The 22,164-nt window shown below is 35.1% G+C and overlaps 1 protein-coding gene across 6 annotated transcripts in view; it reads left to right on the forward strand.

Moving 5' to 3' along the window:
- Nucleotides 1-8,002: 8,002 nt before the first annotated feature.
- unc-119 (unc-119 lipid binding chaperone) overlaps nucleotides 8,003-22,164 on the forward strand; it is a 156,476-nt gene continuing 142,314 nt past the window's right edge. For 4 of the 6 annotated variants that reach the window (XR_012412072.1, XR_012412073.1, XM_073979474.1 and 1 more), the window contains exons 1-2: nucleotides 8,003-8,477; nucleotides 8,547-8,719. Coding sequence is in view for 4 of the 6 variants with exons in the window: in XM_073979474.1 (XP_073835575.1) it covers nucleotides 8,095-8,477; nucleotides 8,547-8,719 (556 nt within the window). In the remaining 2 variants the exon portion in view is untranslated. The remainder of the gene's footprint in view (nucleotides 8,478-8,546; nucleotides 8,720-22,164) is intronic. The other 2 variants (XM_073979476.1, XM_073979473.1) reach the window with 2 other exon arrangements.

Consider the following 22,164-nt stretch of genomic DNA (forward strand, 5'->3'; position numbering starts at 1 on the left):
AGTTCCCTCTCGGTGGTATGGACATTGGTAACACTGCCTCCCGCTTAAGCCTGTTCCTCTGGACTAGACACAGTTCTTTTTCCGTAGTGGTAGCAACTGATTTAGAAGTACCCTCTACGCCATTAGCTTTGGACTTTCGCCCTTTTCTCTCCAGGTACCGTGACGTTATATCTTCTTTCTCGGTCACCCTCCTAAGTGCCACCTGGTCGTCATCGGACTTGTCCTTCCTTGTTGTACGGCCGCTTTTCGATGGACCTTTCCTCGACGTACATCTTCGCTTTCTCGTCCTCGTTGCTGGATTTTTCCGCTTTCCTACGGGCCAATTGTCGGCGGCTTCCACCTTCAGCGTACGGACATCGACAGCGATCTCGCCGGATTCTGCCTTTGGGCGATGTTTGCTTTTCTCGTTGTAGCCCACACTTATCGGTATTTCCACATTGGACCAAGTCATCACACGGTGCTTTATGTCCAGGTTGATATCGAAGGCAATCATGAAGTCTACACCAAGTATGACTTCGTCCACAATATCGGCCACTATAAAATCGAAATTTACAGATTTTCTACCCATGCTCAGCCTTTGGTAGGCCTTTCCATGCACCGTTGTAGTCTCGCCTGTGGCCGTCCGCAATTTGACTCCATTTAACGGCAATACCTTCCCTTTCACCAAATCCGGTCTAATAATGGACTTTGTTGCACCGGTGTCCAATGTCAAGGTACGCAATACACCATTGATAAAGCCTTTAACCGTAAAGTTGTGATTCTCCTGCTGGACTATGGCTATAGAGATAGTGGGACCATCGTTTTCATCCTCTGCCAGCGGCGCCTCGTGATTGACGGAATTCACTTTATTTGATTCACCTGATGTCTCTATTTGCAGATTCTTGGCCACCGGTCGGTCTTCGCTTTTTGAAGGCGGTGAGGTGGATCTGGGCCTTGCTTGCCGCAATCTGCATTCTCGGGCCATGTGTCCAGTTTTCCGACAGTTATAACAAGTCTTTTTCGTTCTAGCAGCCCCTCGTTTCACACGCATCAGTGCATCCTTCAGCAGGTCGACAACGGTCTGGGAATTGTTGTCCTCAACTTGCAGCCTCCGCAAGTTGTAAGCTTTAGGTTTCTCCAGCATCTTCGCGGTTTCTTGGGCCAGGGCAAATGACACGGTTTCTGCAAATGTTCCCATCGGTGCCGCATACGTCGCAAATTTTATCTCTGGATCACGAATACCACTAGCAAATGTCTCAATCTTTATGCGGTCCACCAACGGATGTGTCTCTCCTGGATATGCCAGCTGCGCCAATCGCTCTATATCAGCCGCAAAGTCTTGTAAGGTCTCATTTGGCTTCTGGACTCTTCCCCTCAGTTCAATTCGGTAGATCTCTTGCTTGTGTTCACTACCGTACCTACGTTCAAGAGCAGCCATTATATCTCCATAGTTGTTCCTAGATGCGGCGGGAATACTCTGTAATACGTCAGCAGCATCACCCTTCAATGCCATAAGGAGTGATACCGCCTTTTCGTTGTCGTTCCAAGAATCTCTAGCAGCCACTGTCTCGAACTGTAATTTGAACACATTGAAAGAGGTAGAGCCGTCGAACACTGGAGGCTTAATTTTTAACGTGTTATGGATAGCTCTCACTGGACCGCCTTTAATTTCCAGTTCCGACATTTTATTTTCTATGCCCAGAATCTTCTCATCTTGAGCCAGAAATTTCTCGTCAACAGACAGAATCTTTTTATCCAACTCTTTCATTTGTACCTCCACGTTTTCTACTCTCTTTTCAATCACTATCGTGATATTCTCGAGTTTCTCGTTAATTTTTCTAGAATTCTCTTCCAACTCCTCTTTTAAGTTTCTTGAATTTTCTTCAAACATCCTAGAATTCTCTGCCATTAAGTTTTCGGTGATTTTTCTAGAGTTCTCTTCTAACTTTTTATTTATTTATTTATTCATCTATCGAGATAAACTCTTACAGACTACTTACAAACGGTATTATTATAAAATTAAAATATACTAAATACTTTGTATTAAAAATTAAATATTATCTATTATTTCGAGAACAGATTTTTTAAACATTCGCTTATTTTGATTGACATCAACTAAATCGGCAACGTTGTTAAATAAAAGTGAACATCTCGTTAAGGGCTCATTCAACCCATAGTATGTTCTATGATACTCTATGGCAAATAAACGATTATTCCTTAACAAACGAGGGGGCACATAGAATGGAAGCATATTTAATAAATCAGGTGAATCTATTTTCGAATCTAATATGTCTTTAACAAAAAGTACACTTTGAAGTTTTCCTCTAATTTGTCGTCGAATTTGGCAAATCTTTCCTCCAATTTTCTGGAATATTCTTCACTCTTTCTGGAATTTTCTTCCATTTTAGCATCTAATTTCTCCATCATTTTACTGTTGTCAGATTTAATTTCCAGCATCATCATAGCCAGCATTGATTTCAAATTGTCACCCCTGGCAGCTACCGACGAAACTTCCTCAACGCTGGATTCGCCCTTTGCCGATAACTCGACTTCGTCCTTACCGTCGAACTCATATTCATCGATGTTCATTCCACGGCGCTCGAACTCATCCAACAAGCGTTTTTCTAGTTCGGCCTTGTTGCCAGTAGAACACAACTCCAACTTACTTAGCTCCTTCTTTAAGTCTTCCACTCGTAGATCCTTAAACTTCATTGTAGGATGATCGTAATCTCACTGCTGACACCAATTGTTACGGAATTAGATTTAACTAATGTCCATGTAGACGTTGTTTTATTCCCCGATACGATTTGTACCAAATAAAACAGGGTTCGTTTTAGATTACTTTCCTACAATGCTTTATTTACTTTATTACACTTATTCGTAACCGACTTTAATTACTAAGCACACAGCTTGTCTCTAGTTAGCACGCAGCACTTCTTTAACCGATCTGTTCAGTTCAACGCTTAAAACACAACTCAACTCGTCATTGCCAGTTCCCCTGTATTTATACCCCAGAGTCTCCTTGGTCTAGAATTATCCAGAAAGTCTGGCAACACCTCGAATCTGTGCAACGAACACACAGACGCACATTCGCACTAAGCGAACAACCATACTCACATACATACATAGGGGAAATACAGGCGGACGACAAGCACAGTAATGACGTAATTATAACAACAAACAAATGCAAGAAAGAAGTAGCAACTAAACGATAATTACATGATTATGACAAAACAAAATAAAAGCACATTAATGAAAGGTAAAGTAGCATCTAGAATAATGAAGAGAGTTCTACATGGTAGTTGTTGTTGCTTAAATAAAGTAACTGCGTAATAAAAACTTTACGTTACAATTCAAATTTTTAAATTAACGGAAATTAAACTAACATAAACCTATCAGTTACATTCGTAACATTACCTCCCGCTTAAGCCTGTTCGTCCCGAATAGGCACAGTTCCCTCTCGGTGGTATGGACATTGGTAACACTGCCTTCCGCTTAAGCCTGTTCCTCTGGACTAGACACAGTTCTTTTTCAGTAGTGGTAGCAACTGATTTAGAAGTACCCTCTACGCCATTAGCTTTGGACTTTCGCCCTTTTCTCTCCAGGTACCGTGACGTTATATCTTCTTTCTCGGTCACCCTCCTAAGTGCCACCTGGTCGTCATCGGACTTGTCTTTCCTTGTTGTACGGCCGCTTTTCGATGGACCTTTCCTCGACGTACATCTTCGCTTTCTCGTCCTCGTTGCTGGATTTTTCCGCTTTCCTACGGGCCAATTGTCGGCGGCTTCCACCTTCAGCGTACGGACATCGACAGCGATCTCGCCGGATTCTGCCTTTGGGCGATGTTTGCTTTTCTCGTTGTAGCCCACACTTATCGGTATTTCCACATTGGACCAAGTCATCACACGGTGCTTTAGGTTCAGGTTGATATCGAAGGCAATCATGAAGTCTACACCAAGTATGACTTCGTCCACAATATCGGCCACTATAAAATCGAAATTTACAGATTTTCTACCCATGCTCAGCCTTTGGTAGGCCTTTCCATGCACCGTTGTAGTCTCGCCTGTGGCCGTCCGCAATTTGACTCCATTTAACGGCAATAACTTCCCTTTCACCAAATCCGGTCTAATAATGGACTTTGTTGCACCGGTGTCCAATGTCAAGGTACGCAATACACCATTGATAAAGCCTTTAACCGTAAAGTTGTGATTCTCCTGCTGGACTATGGCTATAGAGATAGTGGGACCATCGTTTTCATCCTCTGCCAGCGGCGCCTCGTGATTGACGGAATTCACTTTATTTGATTCACCTGATGTCTCTATTTGCAGATTCTTGGCCACCGGTCGGTCTTCGCTTTTTGAAGGCGGTGAGGTGGATCTGGGCCTTGCTTGCCGCAATCTGCATTCTCGTGCCATGTGTCCAGTTTTCCGACAGTTATAACAAGTCTTTTTCGTTCTAGCAGCCCCTCGTTTCACACGCATCAGTGCATCCTTCAGCAGGTCGACAACGGTCTGGGAATTGTTGTCCTCAACTTGCAGCCTCCGCAAGTTGTAAGCTTTAGGTTTCTCCAGCATCTTCGCGGTTTCTTGGGCCAGGGCAAATGACACGGTTTCTGCAAATGTTCCCATCGGTGCCGCATACGTCGCAAATTTTATCTCTGGATCACGAATACCACTAGCAAATGTCTCAATCTTTATGCGGTCCACCAACGGATGTGTCTCTCCTGGATATGCCAGCTGCGCCAATCGCTCTATATCAGCCGCAAAGTCTTGTAAGGTCTCATTTGGCTTCTGGACTCTTCCCCTCAGTTCAATTCGGTAGATCTCTTGCTTGTGTTCACTACCGTACCTACGTTCAAGAGCAGCCATTATATCTCCATAGTTGTTCCTAGATGCGGCGGGAATACTCTGTAATACGTCAGCAGCATCACCCTTCAATGCCATAAGGAGTGATACCGCCTTTTCGTTGTCGTTCCAAGAATCTCTAGCAGCCACTGTCTCGAACTGTAATTTGAACACATTGAAAGAGGTAGAGCCGTCGAACACTGGAGGCTTAATTTTTAACGTGTTATGGATAGCTCTCACTGGACCGCCTTTAATTTCCAGTTCCGACATTTTCTTTTCTATGCCCAGAATCTTCTCATCTTGAGCCAGAAATTTCTCGTCAACAGACAGAATCTTTTTATCCAACTCTTTCATTTGTACCTCCACGTTTTCTACTCTCTTTTCAATCACTATCGTGATATTCTCGAGTTTCTCGTTAATTTTTCTAGAATTCTCTTCCAACTCCTCTTTTAAGTTTCTTGAATTTTCTTCAAACATCCTAGAATTCTCTGCCATTAAGTTTTCGGTGATTTTTCTAGAGTTCTCTTCTAACTTTTTATTTATTTATTTATTCATCTATCGAGATAAACTCTTACAGACTACTTACAAACGGTATTATTATAAAATTAAAATATACTAAATACTTTGTATTAAAAATTAAATATTATCTATTATTTCGAGAACAGATTTTTTAAACATTCGCGTATTTTGATTGACATCAACTAAATCGGCAACGTTGTTAAATAAAAGTGAACATCTCGTTAAGGGCTCATTCAACCCATAGTTTGTTCTATGATACTCTATGGCAAATAAACGATTATTAATTAACAAACGAGGGGGCACATAGAATGGAAGCATATTTAATAAATCAGGTGAATCTATTTTCGAATCTAATATGTCTTTAACAAAAAGTACACTTTGAAGTTTTCCTCTAATTTGTCGTCGAATTTGGCAAATCTTTCCTCCAATTTTCTGGAATATTCTTCACTCTTTCTGGAATTTTCTTCCATTTTAGCATCTAATTTCTCCATCATTTTACTGTTGTCAGATTTCATTTCCAGCATCATCATAGCCAGCATTGATTTCAAATCGTCACCCCTGGCAGCTACCGACGAAACTTCCTCAACGCTGGATTCGCCCTTTGCCGATAACTCGACTTCGTCCTTACCGTCGAACTCATATTCATCGATGTTCATTCCACGGCGCTCGAACTCATCCAACAAGCGTTTTTCCAGTTCGGCCTAGTTGCCAGTAGAACACAACTCCAACTTACTTAGCTCCTTCTTTAAATCTTCCACTCGTAGATCCTTAAACTTCATTGTAGGATGATCGTAATCTCACTGCTGACACCAATTGTTACGGAATTAGATTTAACTAATGTCCATGTAGACGTTGTTTTATTCCCCGATACGATTTGTACCAAATAAAACAGGGTTCGTTTTAGATTACTTTCCTACAATGCTTTATTTACTTTATTACACTTATTCGTAACCGACTTTAATTACTAAGCACACAGCTTGTCTCTAGTTAGCACGCAGCACTTCTTTAACCGATCTGTTCAGTTCAACGCTTAAAACACAACTCAACTCGTCATTGCCAGTTCCCCTGTATTTATACCCCAGAGTCTCCTTGGTCTAGAATTATCCAGAAAGTCTGGCAACACCTCGAATCTGTGCAACGAACACACAGACGCACATTCGCACTAAGCGAACAACCATACTCACATACATACCTGGGGGAATACAGGCGGACGACAAGCACAGTAATGACGTAATTACAACAACAAACAAATGCAAGAAAGAAGTAGCAACTAAACGATAATTACATGATTATGGCAAAACAAAATAAAAGCACATTAATGAAAGGTAAAGTAGCATCTAGAATAATGAAGAGAGTTCTACATGGTAGTTGTTGTTGCTAAAATAAAGTAACTGCGTAATAAAAACTTTACGTTACATTTCAAATTTTTAAATTAACGGAAATTAAACTAAACTAACATAAACCTATCAGTTACTTTCGTAACAATAGATTTGTGCAATTTCGCCAAAGACAATTTAAAATATATAGAATGTATGTAGTTGCAGCGTTGATGAACCCCTCGCAAAAAAATGGAAAGTTCTTGAAAAATATTTAAAAAAGTTCCGAATCAATCCCCGAATTCTATGCAACTTTTAGTTGTTGTCCCAGATCCCATAACAAAAGAGGCATTGATTCTGGAAGAAGTTAGCAAAATAAAGGAATTTGAAGATGTTCCACTATCTTATGAGCCATCAACAAGCAAGTTTGCCGAACAAGCCGCAAAAAAGCAGGTATTTTCGCATTTTCAAATTGCCATTTTTATTATTTCATTTCAATTCAATACAATTCAAATACTTAATGGCTAAGTATACATTCATTAGTAAAAACTTATTCTAGGTACTCTGTGGTACATGAATATACTGACATAGTTTATTTTTTGTGTTGCACACATGTGCTAACATACATTCTTTGATTTTAATTTTTAACATTTCATTTATTCTTGCCCAAAAAAAAAGCAGGTATTATGATGTATTTAATGGATGTTATGATGTTGTACTAAAATTATTGCTCTCGTAGAAACTATCAGTGAGCCGTCAAAAAATGTTGGAGTTCATGGGGTCATCCACTAATAGCTCTCAAAACAACATAGAAGCGGAAATAAATAAATATTTTGAAACTAAAGTCGTTGCTGCAGAGCCTTTAGATTGGTGGAGGGAAAACAAAGATGTAAGTTGAAGATGAATACATTTGAATGGATTTATATTTTTTTTTTTTTTTTAGATTTTCCCGAATGTTCCTTTAGTGGCTAATATGTGTTTCGGAATTCCAGCCACATCATCATCATCCGAACAATCCTTTTCATTTGCCGGAAACTGTGTGAATGCAAAGAGGAGCCGGTTACATCCCGCAACAATAAAAAAACAATTATTTATACATGATAATAGGACTATAGTGGAATCTGTATTATCAAAAAATTAGAGCGTTTGAAAGTGCATTTCTGTTCACGAATAATAAATGTGATATATGTATAAAATACAATACAATAACTTTAAAATATAAAAAATAAAATGAAATTAAAATTAAACTAACGTCTTTTTCTATAACAACAGATTATTTCAGTCGATTTTTTGTAGCCGCTGTGAGTGAGTCGGCTTAGCCGACGTCAACGTTCTTCGCCAGCTTTAGTCGACTTTTAGCCGCCGCCAGTCGCCAAAACCCATCGGCTTCGTTCTCTGATCATTCTGTAAAATTTACAAAATCGAAAAACTAAAACATGAGTATTGTTGGAAAACAATTAAATACATTACAACCGAATAACATTACTCCCGTGGACAGTGAGAAAGCACTGTGTTCAATAACACCTGAAGATGTTCTAAGACTTAATAAAATAAGTGATGACTATTTGTGTTCACCAAGTGCAAATATTTATGAAATAGACTTTACACGATTTAAGATTCGAGATCTAGAAAGTGGAGCTGTCTTGTTTGAAATAGCGAAGCCTCCAAGCGAGCAGTATGCCACTGATGGAAGCCTGGACAACTTGATGAGTGCCACCGAAGATTTGACTATTGAAGAAACTGCGGATGCTAATGCTGGGAGATATGTGCGATATCAATTCACGCCGGCTTTTCTAAACTTATTAACTGTCGGCGCAACGTATGTAGCTTCGTTTGTTTCTTGGGAATAGGAATTATAAAATTGTGATACATATTTTCTTATTTTCAGTGTAGAATTCACTGTTGGAAGTCGGCCAGTAAATAATTTTAGGATGATAGAAAGACATTTTTTCCGCGATCGTTTATTAAAGACATTCGATTTTGAGTTTGGATACTGTATACCCTATTCGAAAAATAGCTGTGAACATATATACGAATTTCCTAACCTACCACCAGATCTTGGTATGTATATTTTAATTCGTTTCTAACGACAAGAAAATTTTCTTGCGAACCTAAATTTTTTTGTTTTTGTTATTGGAGTTGAAAGCATGGTAGGTCAAAGATAATAATATTAAGATGAATTGAATGTCAAAAGTAAATATGTTAACACGGAACAACTTTTTAGTACTGCCCGTCTTATAGTACCATATAGGGTTTATCGGGTGTATCCCCCAATTATAGCCCACAAAAATATAACATGGATGGTTCATGTAGAAAAACTTTGATTGTTTGAAGAAGCAAAATAGTTTAGTTGGCTTATTCATAGTTTAGCTATAACTGTCGGATAAATCTGAAATTTTTACCATAGATAGATCTCGATGCCCTGATTATGAAAATATAAAATTTTACCGGCGGTCATAACCTGTTATCCGATTATTTGAACCGAAATTACGGGTAAAAAAACTGGATGTAGGGTAAGTGCACCAATAGTCGGCATTTTAAGAGTTTGCCTAAATTCAATCCTTCGCCATTTCGAGACAATTTGGCCAACTGCAATGAAATAAAGCTTATTTGCTTCGAAATTTAGTTTACTTTCCGATAACATAAAGAAATGTCGAATTATTTCCTTTAAAACTTGTGATATTTGCGAATTTGTTAGAATAGTGCTTTTTTGCTAGTAGTCGGCACCATTTTCCAATAGTCGGCATCACATGTTCCAATAGTCGGCACCTTGTATTTTAATTATAAATGTTCTTTTTATTATTTTAAACAACAATTAAAAAAAGTGTCTGTCTGTCAGCCAATGTGAAGTGAAACTTTCACAGATCGAATGTATTTAAGGTAACTTCAGAATTTTGTAGCCCTTTTTAGACATTTGAACTCTCCGACAAAAATGTGAATTAGGAATTATCTGCACTAATGTTGAACTTTTGTGGGGGAGGTACCCTTAGAAGTTAACTAAATTTTGACCAAATATTATGAGATCCAAAGTTTGGACCAAATTGGTTACCCCATTCAAGTGATATCTTCCTAGCATTTTAGTGTCATTTTTTAAATATTGGTGGGAAGTATCGGAAGTTGTGGACCGGTATAGCCCATGAAACTAAGTTTGTATATAAAATGACGAAGACCAAATGTTGGACCAAATTGGTTGAACAGTTTAAGAGTTATCGTGATTTCCGAACGCCACATTTGGTGACATAGGGGTTTTTTTTTACACCTTTCGGGCTGTTTTCCCAAGAAATATGGACTTGCCCCTGAAAAACTTTTACCATCGTAATGAAGGTAGCGAATGCAAATCGCTTCAACAAAAATCAAAGTGATTCGAGAGCAGGTCTTAAAGTGAACTTATCCGAAATTTTGTGTGAGAGGTACCAGAAGGGGTAGACAAATATAGTCCATATTCGAACCTGATCTATATCTGGTAGATATATTAGGATGTGCAAAGTACATCGGTCACTCCGGTCAAGAGTTACCGTGGGCACAAATGTTCCGAACATTTTTGAAGTTTTGTGGGGGAGGCACCTGAAGGAGTGGACCGATATCGCTTATCTTCGAATTCAAACTATGTTTGGACAAAATATTACGAAAGCCAAATTTTGGACCGAATCGGAATCGAATCAAGGGTTATCGTGCGCACAAATTTTCCGAACATTTTCGAACTTTTGTGGGGGAGGTACCGGAAGGACCGATATAACCCATCTTCGAACTTAAACTAAGTTTGGACAAAATATTACGAAAACCAAATTTTGAGCCCAATCGTCTCATCCGTTCGAGAGTTATTGTGCGCAGCAGCCAGACAGACCGACGGACGGACATTGCTAAATCGACTTCAAATTGTCTGAAACACATTTCGTCCAAACATACTTGGAGTCTAAAACCATTATTTCGATGAGGCACATTTAGCCCGTACGAAAGTGCATATACCCTCGTTAGCATAAATGCTGAGGGTATAAAAAGCATACTTTTACACAAATAATACATCTTTTAAAAAGTAAACAACATAAACTAAATTATATGAAAGGTCAGTAGTATCTACAGTATTAGTTCATATTCCAAATAATTGTGCATCATAAAAGTAGGAAATTGTAAATATATTGCTTAAATAAATTAGTTGGTGCTACTATTACCCAATTGCCGGCATGACACAAATGTACGCACTTCAAACCACTAATAATTTATTTTTCTAAAGTGTTCTTTTGACTATTCTCTACGAAGACAACAACAATTTATTTATTAATTTTTTCTTAAGAGACATGCATTTTCGGTTGTGGTGAAAAACGCTCACTAACAAAGAGTTAAATTCCGATATAATAAATGGTCTTAGCTCAATGAAATTTTACACATAGTCAGGTGAGAGTATTGTTGAAGCCTTTTCGATATTATTTTCATATTTTGTTACAGTAATTTTGAGTTATTTAAACTCAAATACGAAACATCTGATATGGGTTATTGGTATCAAATGAAAGCTTAAAATAACACCTTTTTAATGATTTATTTTAATTTAAAGAAACTTTTGTCCGCGTAGAAAGGAGAAAGTTTTAAGTCCACGTAGAAGGCCAGATACTGAAGGGAACTAAAAATTTTAAAATTTGCTATACACCATTTTCAACTGTAATTCAGAAAATTGCAGCTGTAATTCAGAAATTCCATTTGAAAATCAGATATTTTATTTTTAATTCCATTTGTAATTCAGAAATTCTATTTCAGATTCAGATATTTTATTTGTAATTCAGATATTTCATTTGAAATTCAGAAATTCCATTTGAAATTCAGATATTCCATTTTAAATTCAGAATATATCATTTGAATATCAGAATTTCCATTTGAAATTCAGTAATTGCATTTGAAATTCAGATATTTCATTTGAAATTTAGAATATTTTAATTGAAATTCAGAAAATTTCAATTAAAATTCAGAATTACTTTATAACGCTGTGGGTGTATGTAATTAAACCACATCAAATTTAATTACATTTCATAAATTGATTATTTTCTGAAAAAAATAATTAAAGGGTTCTGAATTTCAAATGAAATATTCTGATTTTCAAATGAAATATTCTGAATATCAAATGTAATTTCTGAATATCAAATGGAATATCTGAATTACAAATAAAATGTCTGAATTTCAAATGGAATAACTGAATTACAAATAAAATATCTGAACTTCAAATAGAATAAATAAAATATCTGAATTTCAAATGGAATTTTCGAATTACAACTACTATTTTCTGAATTACAGTTGAAAATGGTGTAGAATTGTAACCGGAAATATTACATTTCTGGATTGGTGTTTTCCTAAGATTTCTTTTGATACCCATATCGGTTCAGAAAACCCGGTTATCCGGTTTTTACCCGTACTTTCGATTAAAATAACGGGATAAACAGTTATGACCGCAGGCAAGATTTTATATTTTCGTAATCACGGCATCGAGATCTATCTATGGTGAAAATTCCAAATCGATCGGACGATTATAGTCAAACTGAATGTTCCTAAATGTGTCTACTGTATAACTTTTCAAATTGTTGTTAAAAACTTTTCTGTGAACGAATCCAGAGCCTATACCTGAAATAAGAGCCCCAACTACACCATTTTCAACTGTAATTCAAAAAATACAACTTGTAATTCAGACATTTTATTTGAAATTCAGATGTTTTATTTGTAATTCAGACATTATATGTGCAATTCAGATATTCCGTTTCAAATTCAGAAATATATCTAAAATTCAAGATTTTCCACTTGAAATTCAAAAATTCCATTTGAAAATCAGAATATTGCAATTGAAATTCAGATATTCCATTTGAAATTCGGAATTTCCATTTGATATTCAGAGTTTTTCTATTGAAATTCCGAATTTCCATTTGAAATTCAGGAATTCCATTTGAAATTCACATATTGCATTTTAAATTCAGAACACGTCAATTGAAATTCAGATTTTTCATTTCAAATTCAGAAAATCCATTTGAAATTCAGAATACATCAATTGAAATAATTGTGCATCATAAAAGTAGGAAATTGTAAATATATTGCTTAAATAAATTAGTTGGTGCTACTATTACCCAATTGCCGGCATGACACAAATGTACGCACTTCAAACCACTAATAATTTATTTTTCTAAAGTGTTCTTTTGACTATTCTCTACGAAGACAACAACAATTTATTTATTAATTTTTTCTTAAGAGACATGCATTTTCGGTTGTGGTGAAAAACGCTCACTAACAAAGAGTTAAATTCCGATATAATAAATGGTCTTAGCTCAATGAAATTTTACACATAGTCAGGTGAGAGTATTGTTGAAGCCTTTTCGATATTATTTTCATATTTTGTTACAGTAATTTTGAGTTATTTAAACTCAAATACGAAACATCTGATATGGGTTATTGGTATCAAATGAAAGCTTAAAATAACACCTTTTTAATGATTTATTTTAATTTAAAGAAACTTTTGTCCGCGTAGAAAGGAGAAAGTTTTAAGTCCACGTAGAAGGCCAGATACTGAAGGGAACTAAAAATTTTAAAATTTGCTATACACCATTTTCAACTGTAATTCAGAAAATTGCAGCTGTAATTCAGAAATTCCATTTGAAAATCAGATATTTTATTTTTAATTCCATTTGTAATTCAGAAATTCTATTTCAGATTCAGATATTTTATTTGTAATTCAGATATTTCATTTGAAATTCAGAAATTCCATTTGAAATTCAGATATTCCATTTTAAATTCAGAATATATCATTTGAATATCAGAATTTCCATTTGAAATTCAGTAATTGCATTTGAAATTCAGATATTTCATTTGAAATTTAGAATATTTTAATTGAAATTCAGAAAATTTCAATTAAAATTCAGAATTACTTTATAACGCTGTGGGTGTATGTAATTAAACCACATCAAATTTAATTACATTTCATAAATTGATTATTTTCTGAAAAAAATAATTAAAGGTTCTGAATTTCAAATGAAATATTCTGATTTTCAAATGAAATATTCTGAATATCAAATGTAATTTCTGAATATCAAATGGAATATCTGAATTACAAATAAAATGTCTGAATTTCAAATGGAATAACTGAATTACAAATAAAATATCTGAACTTCAAATAGAATAAATAAAATATCTGAATTTCAAATGGAATTTTCGAATTACAACTACTATTTTCTGAATTACAGTTGAAAATGGTGTAGAATTGTAACCGGAAATATTACATTTCTGGATTGGTGTTTTCCTAAGATTTCTTTTGATACCCATATCGGTTCAGAAAACCCGGTTATCCGGTTTTTACCCGTACTTTCGATTAAAATAACGGGATAAACAGTTATGACCGCAGGCAAGATTTTATATTTTCGTAATCACGGCATCGAGATCTATCTATGGTGAAAATTCCAAATCGATCGGACGATTATAGTCAAACTGAATGTTCCTAAATGTGTCTACTGTATAACTTTTCAAATTGTTGTTAAAAACTTTTCTGTGAACGAATCCAGAGCCTATACCTGAAATAAGAGCCCCAACTACACCATTTTCAACTGTAATTCAAAAAATACAACTTGTAATTCAGACATTTTATTTGAAATTCAGATGTTTTATTTGTAATTCAGACATTATATGTGCAATTCAGATATTCCGTTTCAAATTCAGAAATATATCTAAAATTCAAGATTTTCCACTTGAAATTCAAAAATTCCATTTGAAAATCAGAATATTGCAATTGAAATTCAGATATTCCATTTGAAATTCGGAATTTCCATTTGATATTCAGAGTTTTTCTATTGAAATTCCGAATTTCCATTTGAAATTCAGGAATTCCATTTGAAATTCACATATTGCATTTTAAATTCAGAACACGTCAATTGAAATTCAGATTTTTCATTTCAAATTCAGAAAATCCATTTGAAATTCAGAATACATCAATTGAAATTCAGAAATTTTCAATTGAAAATCAGAAATATTCAATTGAAATTCAGAAAATAATCTATTAAACATATTTTTAATAATGTATTGAGTTTTATTTACATTAACAAGAAAAACAGCGAACGACTAAAGTGATGGCGGAAAATTAAGAATGCATAACAATGACAATACAACGCATATAATCAATATACTATGTAAAAACATAGTGTTAACAGTTAAAAACAAATGTAAAATAATCTATCGTCCCACCGGTATATCTTCCCGATGGAATACCTAGTTTAATTCTGAAGCATTGTTCAGTTGCATTGTCAACCCCTTTAACTCTATTGTTTAACTATTCCCTTAAATTCGGTCATTTCCCCGCAATATGGAAAAAGTCTTATATTGTACCTTTACATAAGTCAGGCAGTCTGACTAATGTATCCAATTATAGAGGAATTGCAAAATTAAGTGCAATTCCTAAATTGTTCGAAAAATTTATTACTTCTGTAATTTCCCATAAAATTCAACCCATGCTAAGTCCATATCAGCATGGTTTTCGTAGTGGTCTTTCGACCATAACAAACCTTATAGAATTCACATCGAATGTAATAAAAGGATTTGTTCGGCATAATCAAACTGACACAATATATACAGATTTCAGCAAAGCATTTGATAGGGTTAACCATAGGCTTTTGTTGTATAAATTAGATTATATGGGCTTTAATACTAATTTAGTAAGATGGATATCTTCTTATTTACAAAATAGATCACAAACAGTTTTGTTTGATCGAAAAATCGATTGACGTGCCATCGGGTGTTCCGCAAGGAAGTCACCTCGGACCGGTTCTCTTTCTTTTATTTATAAATGACTTGCCAAACTCAATAATGCATTCTAGATTGCTAATGTACGCTGATGTTGTCAAGCTATTCATTACTCATAAATCGGAAAAGCTAGCTGATCTTCTCCAGAGTGATTTAAATAGCCTTTTTCAATGGTGTAAAATCAACTGTATGGACTTAAACTTAAAAAAATGTAAACATATGTGTTTTTCCAGATCTTCTTCTTTAATAAGGCAATACAATATTAACGGTTCTCAATTATTAACTGTAGCATCATTTGTTGATCTTGGCCTTTTGATGGATCGAAAATTAAAATTTAATAATCATGTAATTTCTATTGTTAATAAAGCGCATGGAGTTTTAGGATTTATAAAAAGATGGGCCAAAGAATTTTCAGATCCCTATATAACAAAACAACTATTTACGTCACTTGTAAGACCTATATTAGAATATGGTTCTGTTGTATTCTGATAAAATTGAATCAGTGCAGAAACAATTTTTGCTTTTTGCACTGAGAGGTTTACATTGGAATAGCGATTTTGTCTTGCCTTCATATACAAGCAGGTTAAAATTAATTCGATTACCTACATTAAAAAGTAGACGCACATTGTTAAACACTATGATGGTGCATAAAATTTTAATGGGTAATATTCCCTCGGATTTCTTAATATCATCTATTAGAATAAATGTTCCTTGTAGAACAATTAGAAACTATCAACCCTTATTTAGAGATTTCCACCGCACGAATTACTCTATGGGAGATCCTTTTAACAAAATGTGTGTAGATTTTAATTCCATGTATTGTAATGTAGACTTTGGCATGAGCCTTGACCTTATAAAATCTAACATAATCTTATTTTTAAATGAATAGTATATAAAAATGTATTAGTAAGTAACTAACTAGCTGATGAAGTAAATTCTGTAGCTGGTTTTCAATTTCCCTCTCATACCCCATCATGATGCGGATCATGGTGTGTACGCGATCCCTACGTAAAAGGGAGGTCGCCCCCTCGGTCGGCAGGGGTGGGAAAGTGAGGCGTGGGAACGTTCGAAAAAAAAAAGATAGGGCTTCTTCGTGGAATGTTGAGGGGTGTTGAATGGCTCGACTACAGTCGCTGACATTAATAGTTAACAAAGCTTCGTCTATTACAGATTCCAAATATTGAAACCTCTGCTGACCTATGTTTGGTGGTGTCACGGTTGGAATGGCCAAATTTCCTTTAACATACGTTTTTATTTTACCCCATATAATTTCGATTGGGTTTAATTGAGGAGAATAAGGCGCCAATCGGAAAAGAGACGCGGGGGATTGCCAAAATATTTCCTCCAATCTATTATGACATTTAGCGTTATCCACAACAAGAACGAATTCCGACAATTGGTTCCCCATTTTCACCCATTTGGACAAAACCGATTGGATCCACTCTTTTGCATCGTTTCCTCTGCCGCACGCGCTTTTTGCTCAATGAGATGAACATTTGGACCTCTGGACGTTGGGAGAATTTGCACTGCCCTAGTACCAGTGGGAGACCATCCGTGACTCCTTTTGCAAAAAAGGTTGAAATTGGTTTCGTATATATTCATTTAGTTTTTGCGCATATTCTGACCGTTTTTGTTTATTTTGCGGAGAATTCATTGCTTCAGGTTGACGGTGGACACGTTTAATTGAAAAAAACATTTCCATGGATGGTATTCGAAATTGTAGAAATCGCGACTATCTATTGAAAGGTATTGAATATTTTTTCCTTGATTGATTTTAGGGTTATACACGGGTTATATTCAACCCATTCCATTATTTCATCGACTTCTGCTCCTGATAGTGTATGTGGTTTTTTACCACCACGTGGTTTTGGCTCTCCGAATTCCCGGTTAACCCAGATAAATACTGTTTTAAATGTTCTCCTTAATTTGTTATTAATATTCTGAATTATAAATAAAATTTTCTGAATTTCAAATGCAATATCTGAATTTCAAATGAAAATTCTGAATTTCAATTGACGTGTTCTGAATTTAAAATGGATATTCTGAATTTCAACTGATATCTTCTGAATTTAAAGTGGAAACTCCGAATTTGAATTGATATTTTTTGAATTTAAAGTGGAAACTCTGAATTTCGAATGGAATTTATGAATTTTAATTGAAATTTTCTAAAATTTAAGTAAATTATCTGAATTTAAAATGGAATTTCTGAATTTAAATTGACGAGTTCCGAATTTCAAATACAATTTCTGAAGTTCAAATGGAATATCTGAATTCCAAATATAATGTCTGAATTATAAATAAAACATCTGAATTTCAAATAAAATGTCTGAATTACAACTGGTATTTTCTGAATTACAGTTGAAAATGGTGTAGTTCTTGGAAGTTCCTATTCGCATAATATTTAAAGTTTCCCCAACGTTTTTATCCAAACAAACATAAGAACGGTCGATCCTAAACCATTTTCCCAACGAATATTTAACAATTTAAATTTTTATATAAGGGAAAATTTTTGATTTGAGGATATTATGATATTTCCCCCAGACCCTTATTAATATTCTGAATTATAAATAAAATTTTCTGAATTTCAAATGGAATATCTGAATTTCAAATGAAAATTCTGAATTTCAATTGACGTGTTCTGAATTTAAAATGGATATTCTGAATTTCAACTGATATCTTCTGAATTTAAAGTGGAATCTCCGAATTTGAATTGATATTTTTTGAATTTAAAGTGGAAACTCTGAATTTCGAATGGAATTTATGAATTTTAATTGAAATTTTCTGAAATTTAAGTAAATTATCTGAATTTAAAATGGAATTTCTGAATTTAAATTGACGAGTTCCGAATTTCAAATACAATTTCTGAAGTTCAAATGGAATATCTGAATTCCAAATATAATGTCTGAATTATAAATAAAACATCTGAATTTCAAATAAAATGTCTGAATTACAACTGGTATTTTCTGAATTACAGTTGAAAATGGTGTAGTTCTTGGAAGTTCTTATTCGCATAATATTTAAAGTTTCCCCAACGTTTTTATCCAAACAAACATAAGAACGGTCGATTCTAAACCATTTTCCCAACGAATATTTAACAATTTAAATTTTTATATAAGGGAAAATTTTTGATTTGAGGATATTATGATATTTCCCCCAGACCCTGGGGAAAGTGGTAGAAGATGGCAACAGTGTTAGGACAACAAATGAAATTTTTTCCAAAAATGGCACTAACATGCACCAAAACAACAAATTTAAGTCAAAAGTACAGCTAATTAAAACTGATAAGACTACAATTGTTAATAATATTCGCGAAGTCATGATTTCGCTGGATCTTTTGCATTGGTTCAAATGAAGTCCTGAAAGATCCGATCTTTTCATCAGCATTTAAACCCATTCAAAGGAATTCGTGAAAGATCCGATATTTTCATCAGCATTCCATCGATCCAATAATGATGAATTCTGTGTTTTTATTTATACACATGTATGTATATTTTCTTTTATTTATCTAAATACGTTTAAAGCTATACAAGATTTATTATGCTAGGAAGTCGCAATCATTGAGCTAAAAATAGAGTCGGACTGCACTCTTTGGTATTATAAAAGTTTCCAGCTGCGGAGGAAGTAAACTTTGTAGCAAGCAGCGGCGGTGCTTAAACTGCAATAGCTGGTCGGCCGGAAGTCAAGTATCTCACTAAAGAAAGTTCTCACCCTGTCGCTAGCCACCCACATCGTTCCCGAAATCTGGAAAATAGACCCACTACTGAACCTGGCAAGGATGCCAGCAAAGGTGAATCGTGCAGACCGATTTCGCTTTTGTCGCCCGTAGCATAGACCCTTAGGGCTTTAGTCCTCTCCAGCATCAGAAATAACTGTCCAGTTGCCGATCAATAGCACGATATCCGTAAGCAGCACAACAACTACGCTGCAGGCCCCATCTTCACACATATTAGGTTAGGTTAGGTTTAGGATGCGCAGCTGCCTTGCTGGCAACCACTCCACTCGGAGACCTTGAGGTCCATTGTGATCATCCTGACTATTGAGGTAGATGTGTTGTTGTTGTTGTAGCAGCATATAATGCTGGGTTGGCAGCCGCTGGCCGAAACACTTTAGGTTTCGGGTCAATCCGGTACGTAAGAACCCGCTGCCGTGGGATTGAGGTAGATGTGTTGTATGTGATGATTAGACATCGGATTTTGCATATTTGCATATTTTTTATTAATAAATAGACATCGGATTTTGCATATTTTTTAATATTAAAGATACGAAGATTCTGATTGGACCAAAATTCGTTTCAAAGAAATCTAAATTCAATGGCAGGGTCATATTTCGTATTTATTTTGCATATTTGCATATTTTGCATATGCACAAAATATGCACAAAATATGCAAAAAATATGCAAAATATGCAAACAGATTTTGGCCGAAAATCGTCATAAAAGTCGTAAAATTGTCATTTAAAGTTGTAAAAACCATCAAAAAGTACATAACAGTGTTCTAAACTAAGACTGTTGGCCGTAAAAAGTCGATTTTTTCAGCAGATTATTATGTTATGGAGACCATTTACGACAGTGTGGTGTAGGGTATAAAAATATGGTATCGTAATACCATTTTTTATTATTAAGCTATGTAAAAATATAAAATTTGATAAAATATCAAAGGTTTTATGTAAAATTCAATATTTTCGTTTTTGGTTTTAACTCAAAAGACCAAATAGATCTCGGATTTTTAGCCGGGAGCCGCCTAAACCTTTTAGTATTGTTAGATTTTAAGATTGCCAAAGTTTGAGCACAATTCGAATATGTTAAAACGTGGTTATGAAAATCTATATTTATATAAGTTATGAAAATCTATATTTTTTGCTATTTGGCGACTTCGACGGCCCATATATGCGGAACGGTTAAAGATACTTGCCCGTATTACGCATTTAACTAAAAGCTATTCTGTTCTTAACATTTCTTGCTGAATAACAAAGTACATACGTACTAGTGTTACTGAATTCGAGATAATAAACCCCATGTCCCGAAAAAGGCCTTAGGGCAAAAATTGAGTCTATTTAAAAAAAAAAAAACTTTTTTCTTCCTATATTATCAAATTTTTGCGAATGAAAACGAATATATTTTACTTCATTTGAAAATGTTGCCTATTAGGGCGAAGATATATTTTAATGTTAATTTTAATTCATTTCTCGTTGGAGTCGAGCTTGATGACCGATGATGTTTGCAATTGAAAAAGGAAAGCCGAAGATTCGAACCCCCACAACCACCATTATGTGACATGTTTCGCCTTTTATAGAGACTCATCAGGCATATCGGCAGTGGAATGGCATCGCTATCCATCAAACATTTCCTTTTTCAAATGTAAGTTTGTTTTTAGAAAGATGGACATTTGTACATTCATTGTATGGCTTCAATGACAAACGCTTACATTTTATTCATACATATTTAAATTTACATAAGGGACTGACATAATGTGGATTTGGAGCCATCTGGATACAGATGACAACTTGGTGATGAACTCGACTCCTTGCTATGTCGCTCACAATTTTCAAGTTATTTACCATCCTTTACCCCTCCTGGTAATTGATGTTCTGTGGTCAAGTTGCATTATCTTTTCAAGAAATTGGGAGTTAAAGTTTAATCTCTTGAACAACAATTAAGCTTCACTTGTAATTATGCCTGGTAAACCTTTTTCTAGGAATTTCGGCAGTTGATTTTTGTATGTAAGTTTGGATCGATTATTTCTGGAGAAATTTCTATCTTTGTTTTGTTAAGATTTTTGTCGTCTTTTGGATCTTTACGGTGTTTTGTACTATCAGATCAAACAATGCCAGACCAATAAGTTCAGGACTAAGGTACCACATATGATTTATCATTTTGTTATTTAATTTATCTGATATTGGTTTGTGAATGCCTTTCGTACTAAGTAAATCTTCAATGCGGTTTAGGTCTTGTTTTGGACCTAAAAATATTTCTGAATATGGTTTTTACTATTTTTTGTATTAAACTCAATCTATTGTCTTTATTTCTTTTTAACCTATTGATAATGTTTACCCAATATATCCTATATTATATCTATATAAACATTATCTTGTTCATTATACGTTTTGTAAAATCAATAACCCAAACTCTCACTTATAACACTCAGTTGTTGCCGTGCGGTATAGCAAATAAATAAATAAAATAGAAAAAACATTCTGGGGGCGTCCAGTCTCGAACGATTTAAACGCAAGGTGCTTCTACGGCCTCTTGTTCTTGGGAAGTGGGCTGGGCAGTAGTTTTAAAACACTCTCGCCTACTTCGACCTTGGATTTGTCAATCGGAGACTATTCTTATAGAAATTGCTTGAATATGTTTGGTTGATGTCCAATTTTCTAACAAGTTTGTACGGTGGTACCGAAGCTCTCGACCTAATATCTGCTCGAGCTGGTGAGACCCCATTTTTCTAGGCATTTGTACACGGCTAGTTCTTGTTTCTCCCATGAGCTACTATCAGTTTCAGGAACACCTAGGAGTTGTTCGTTACCCCCATGTGATACCAGGACAGCAATCCGTTTTTTCTTCCCTGTTTTGAGAATATCTGGTAATAGTTTTCCATGCCAGTGCACACAAATAGCCTCGTTCCTTAAAGCTGTTGCGTTTATTTTTCACGGTTTATTCTCCGCTGTCCACGGATAAAGCTTCTAGAGATCTTATATTTGTAGGGATCCTCTCCGATAGCTTCTACTTTAGCCATAATGATACTAGTAACGTTCCT

Source organism: Musca autumnalis, unplaced genomic scaffold (genome assembly GCF_047663935.1).
Source record: "Musca autumnalis isolate F117 unplaced genomic scaffold, ASM4766393v1 scaffold_3, whole genome shotgun sequence".
Taxonomy (NCBI): domain Eukaryota; kingdom Metazoa; phylum Arthropoda; class Insecta; order Diptera; family Muscidae; genus Musca; species Musca autumnalis.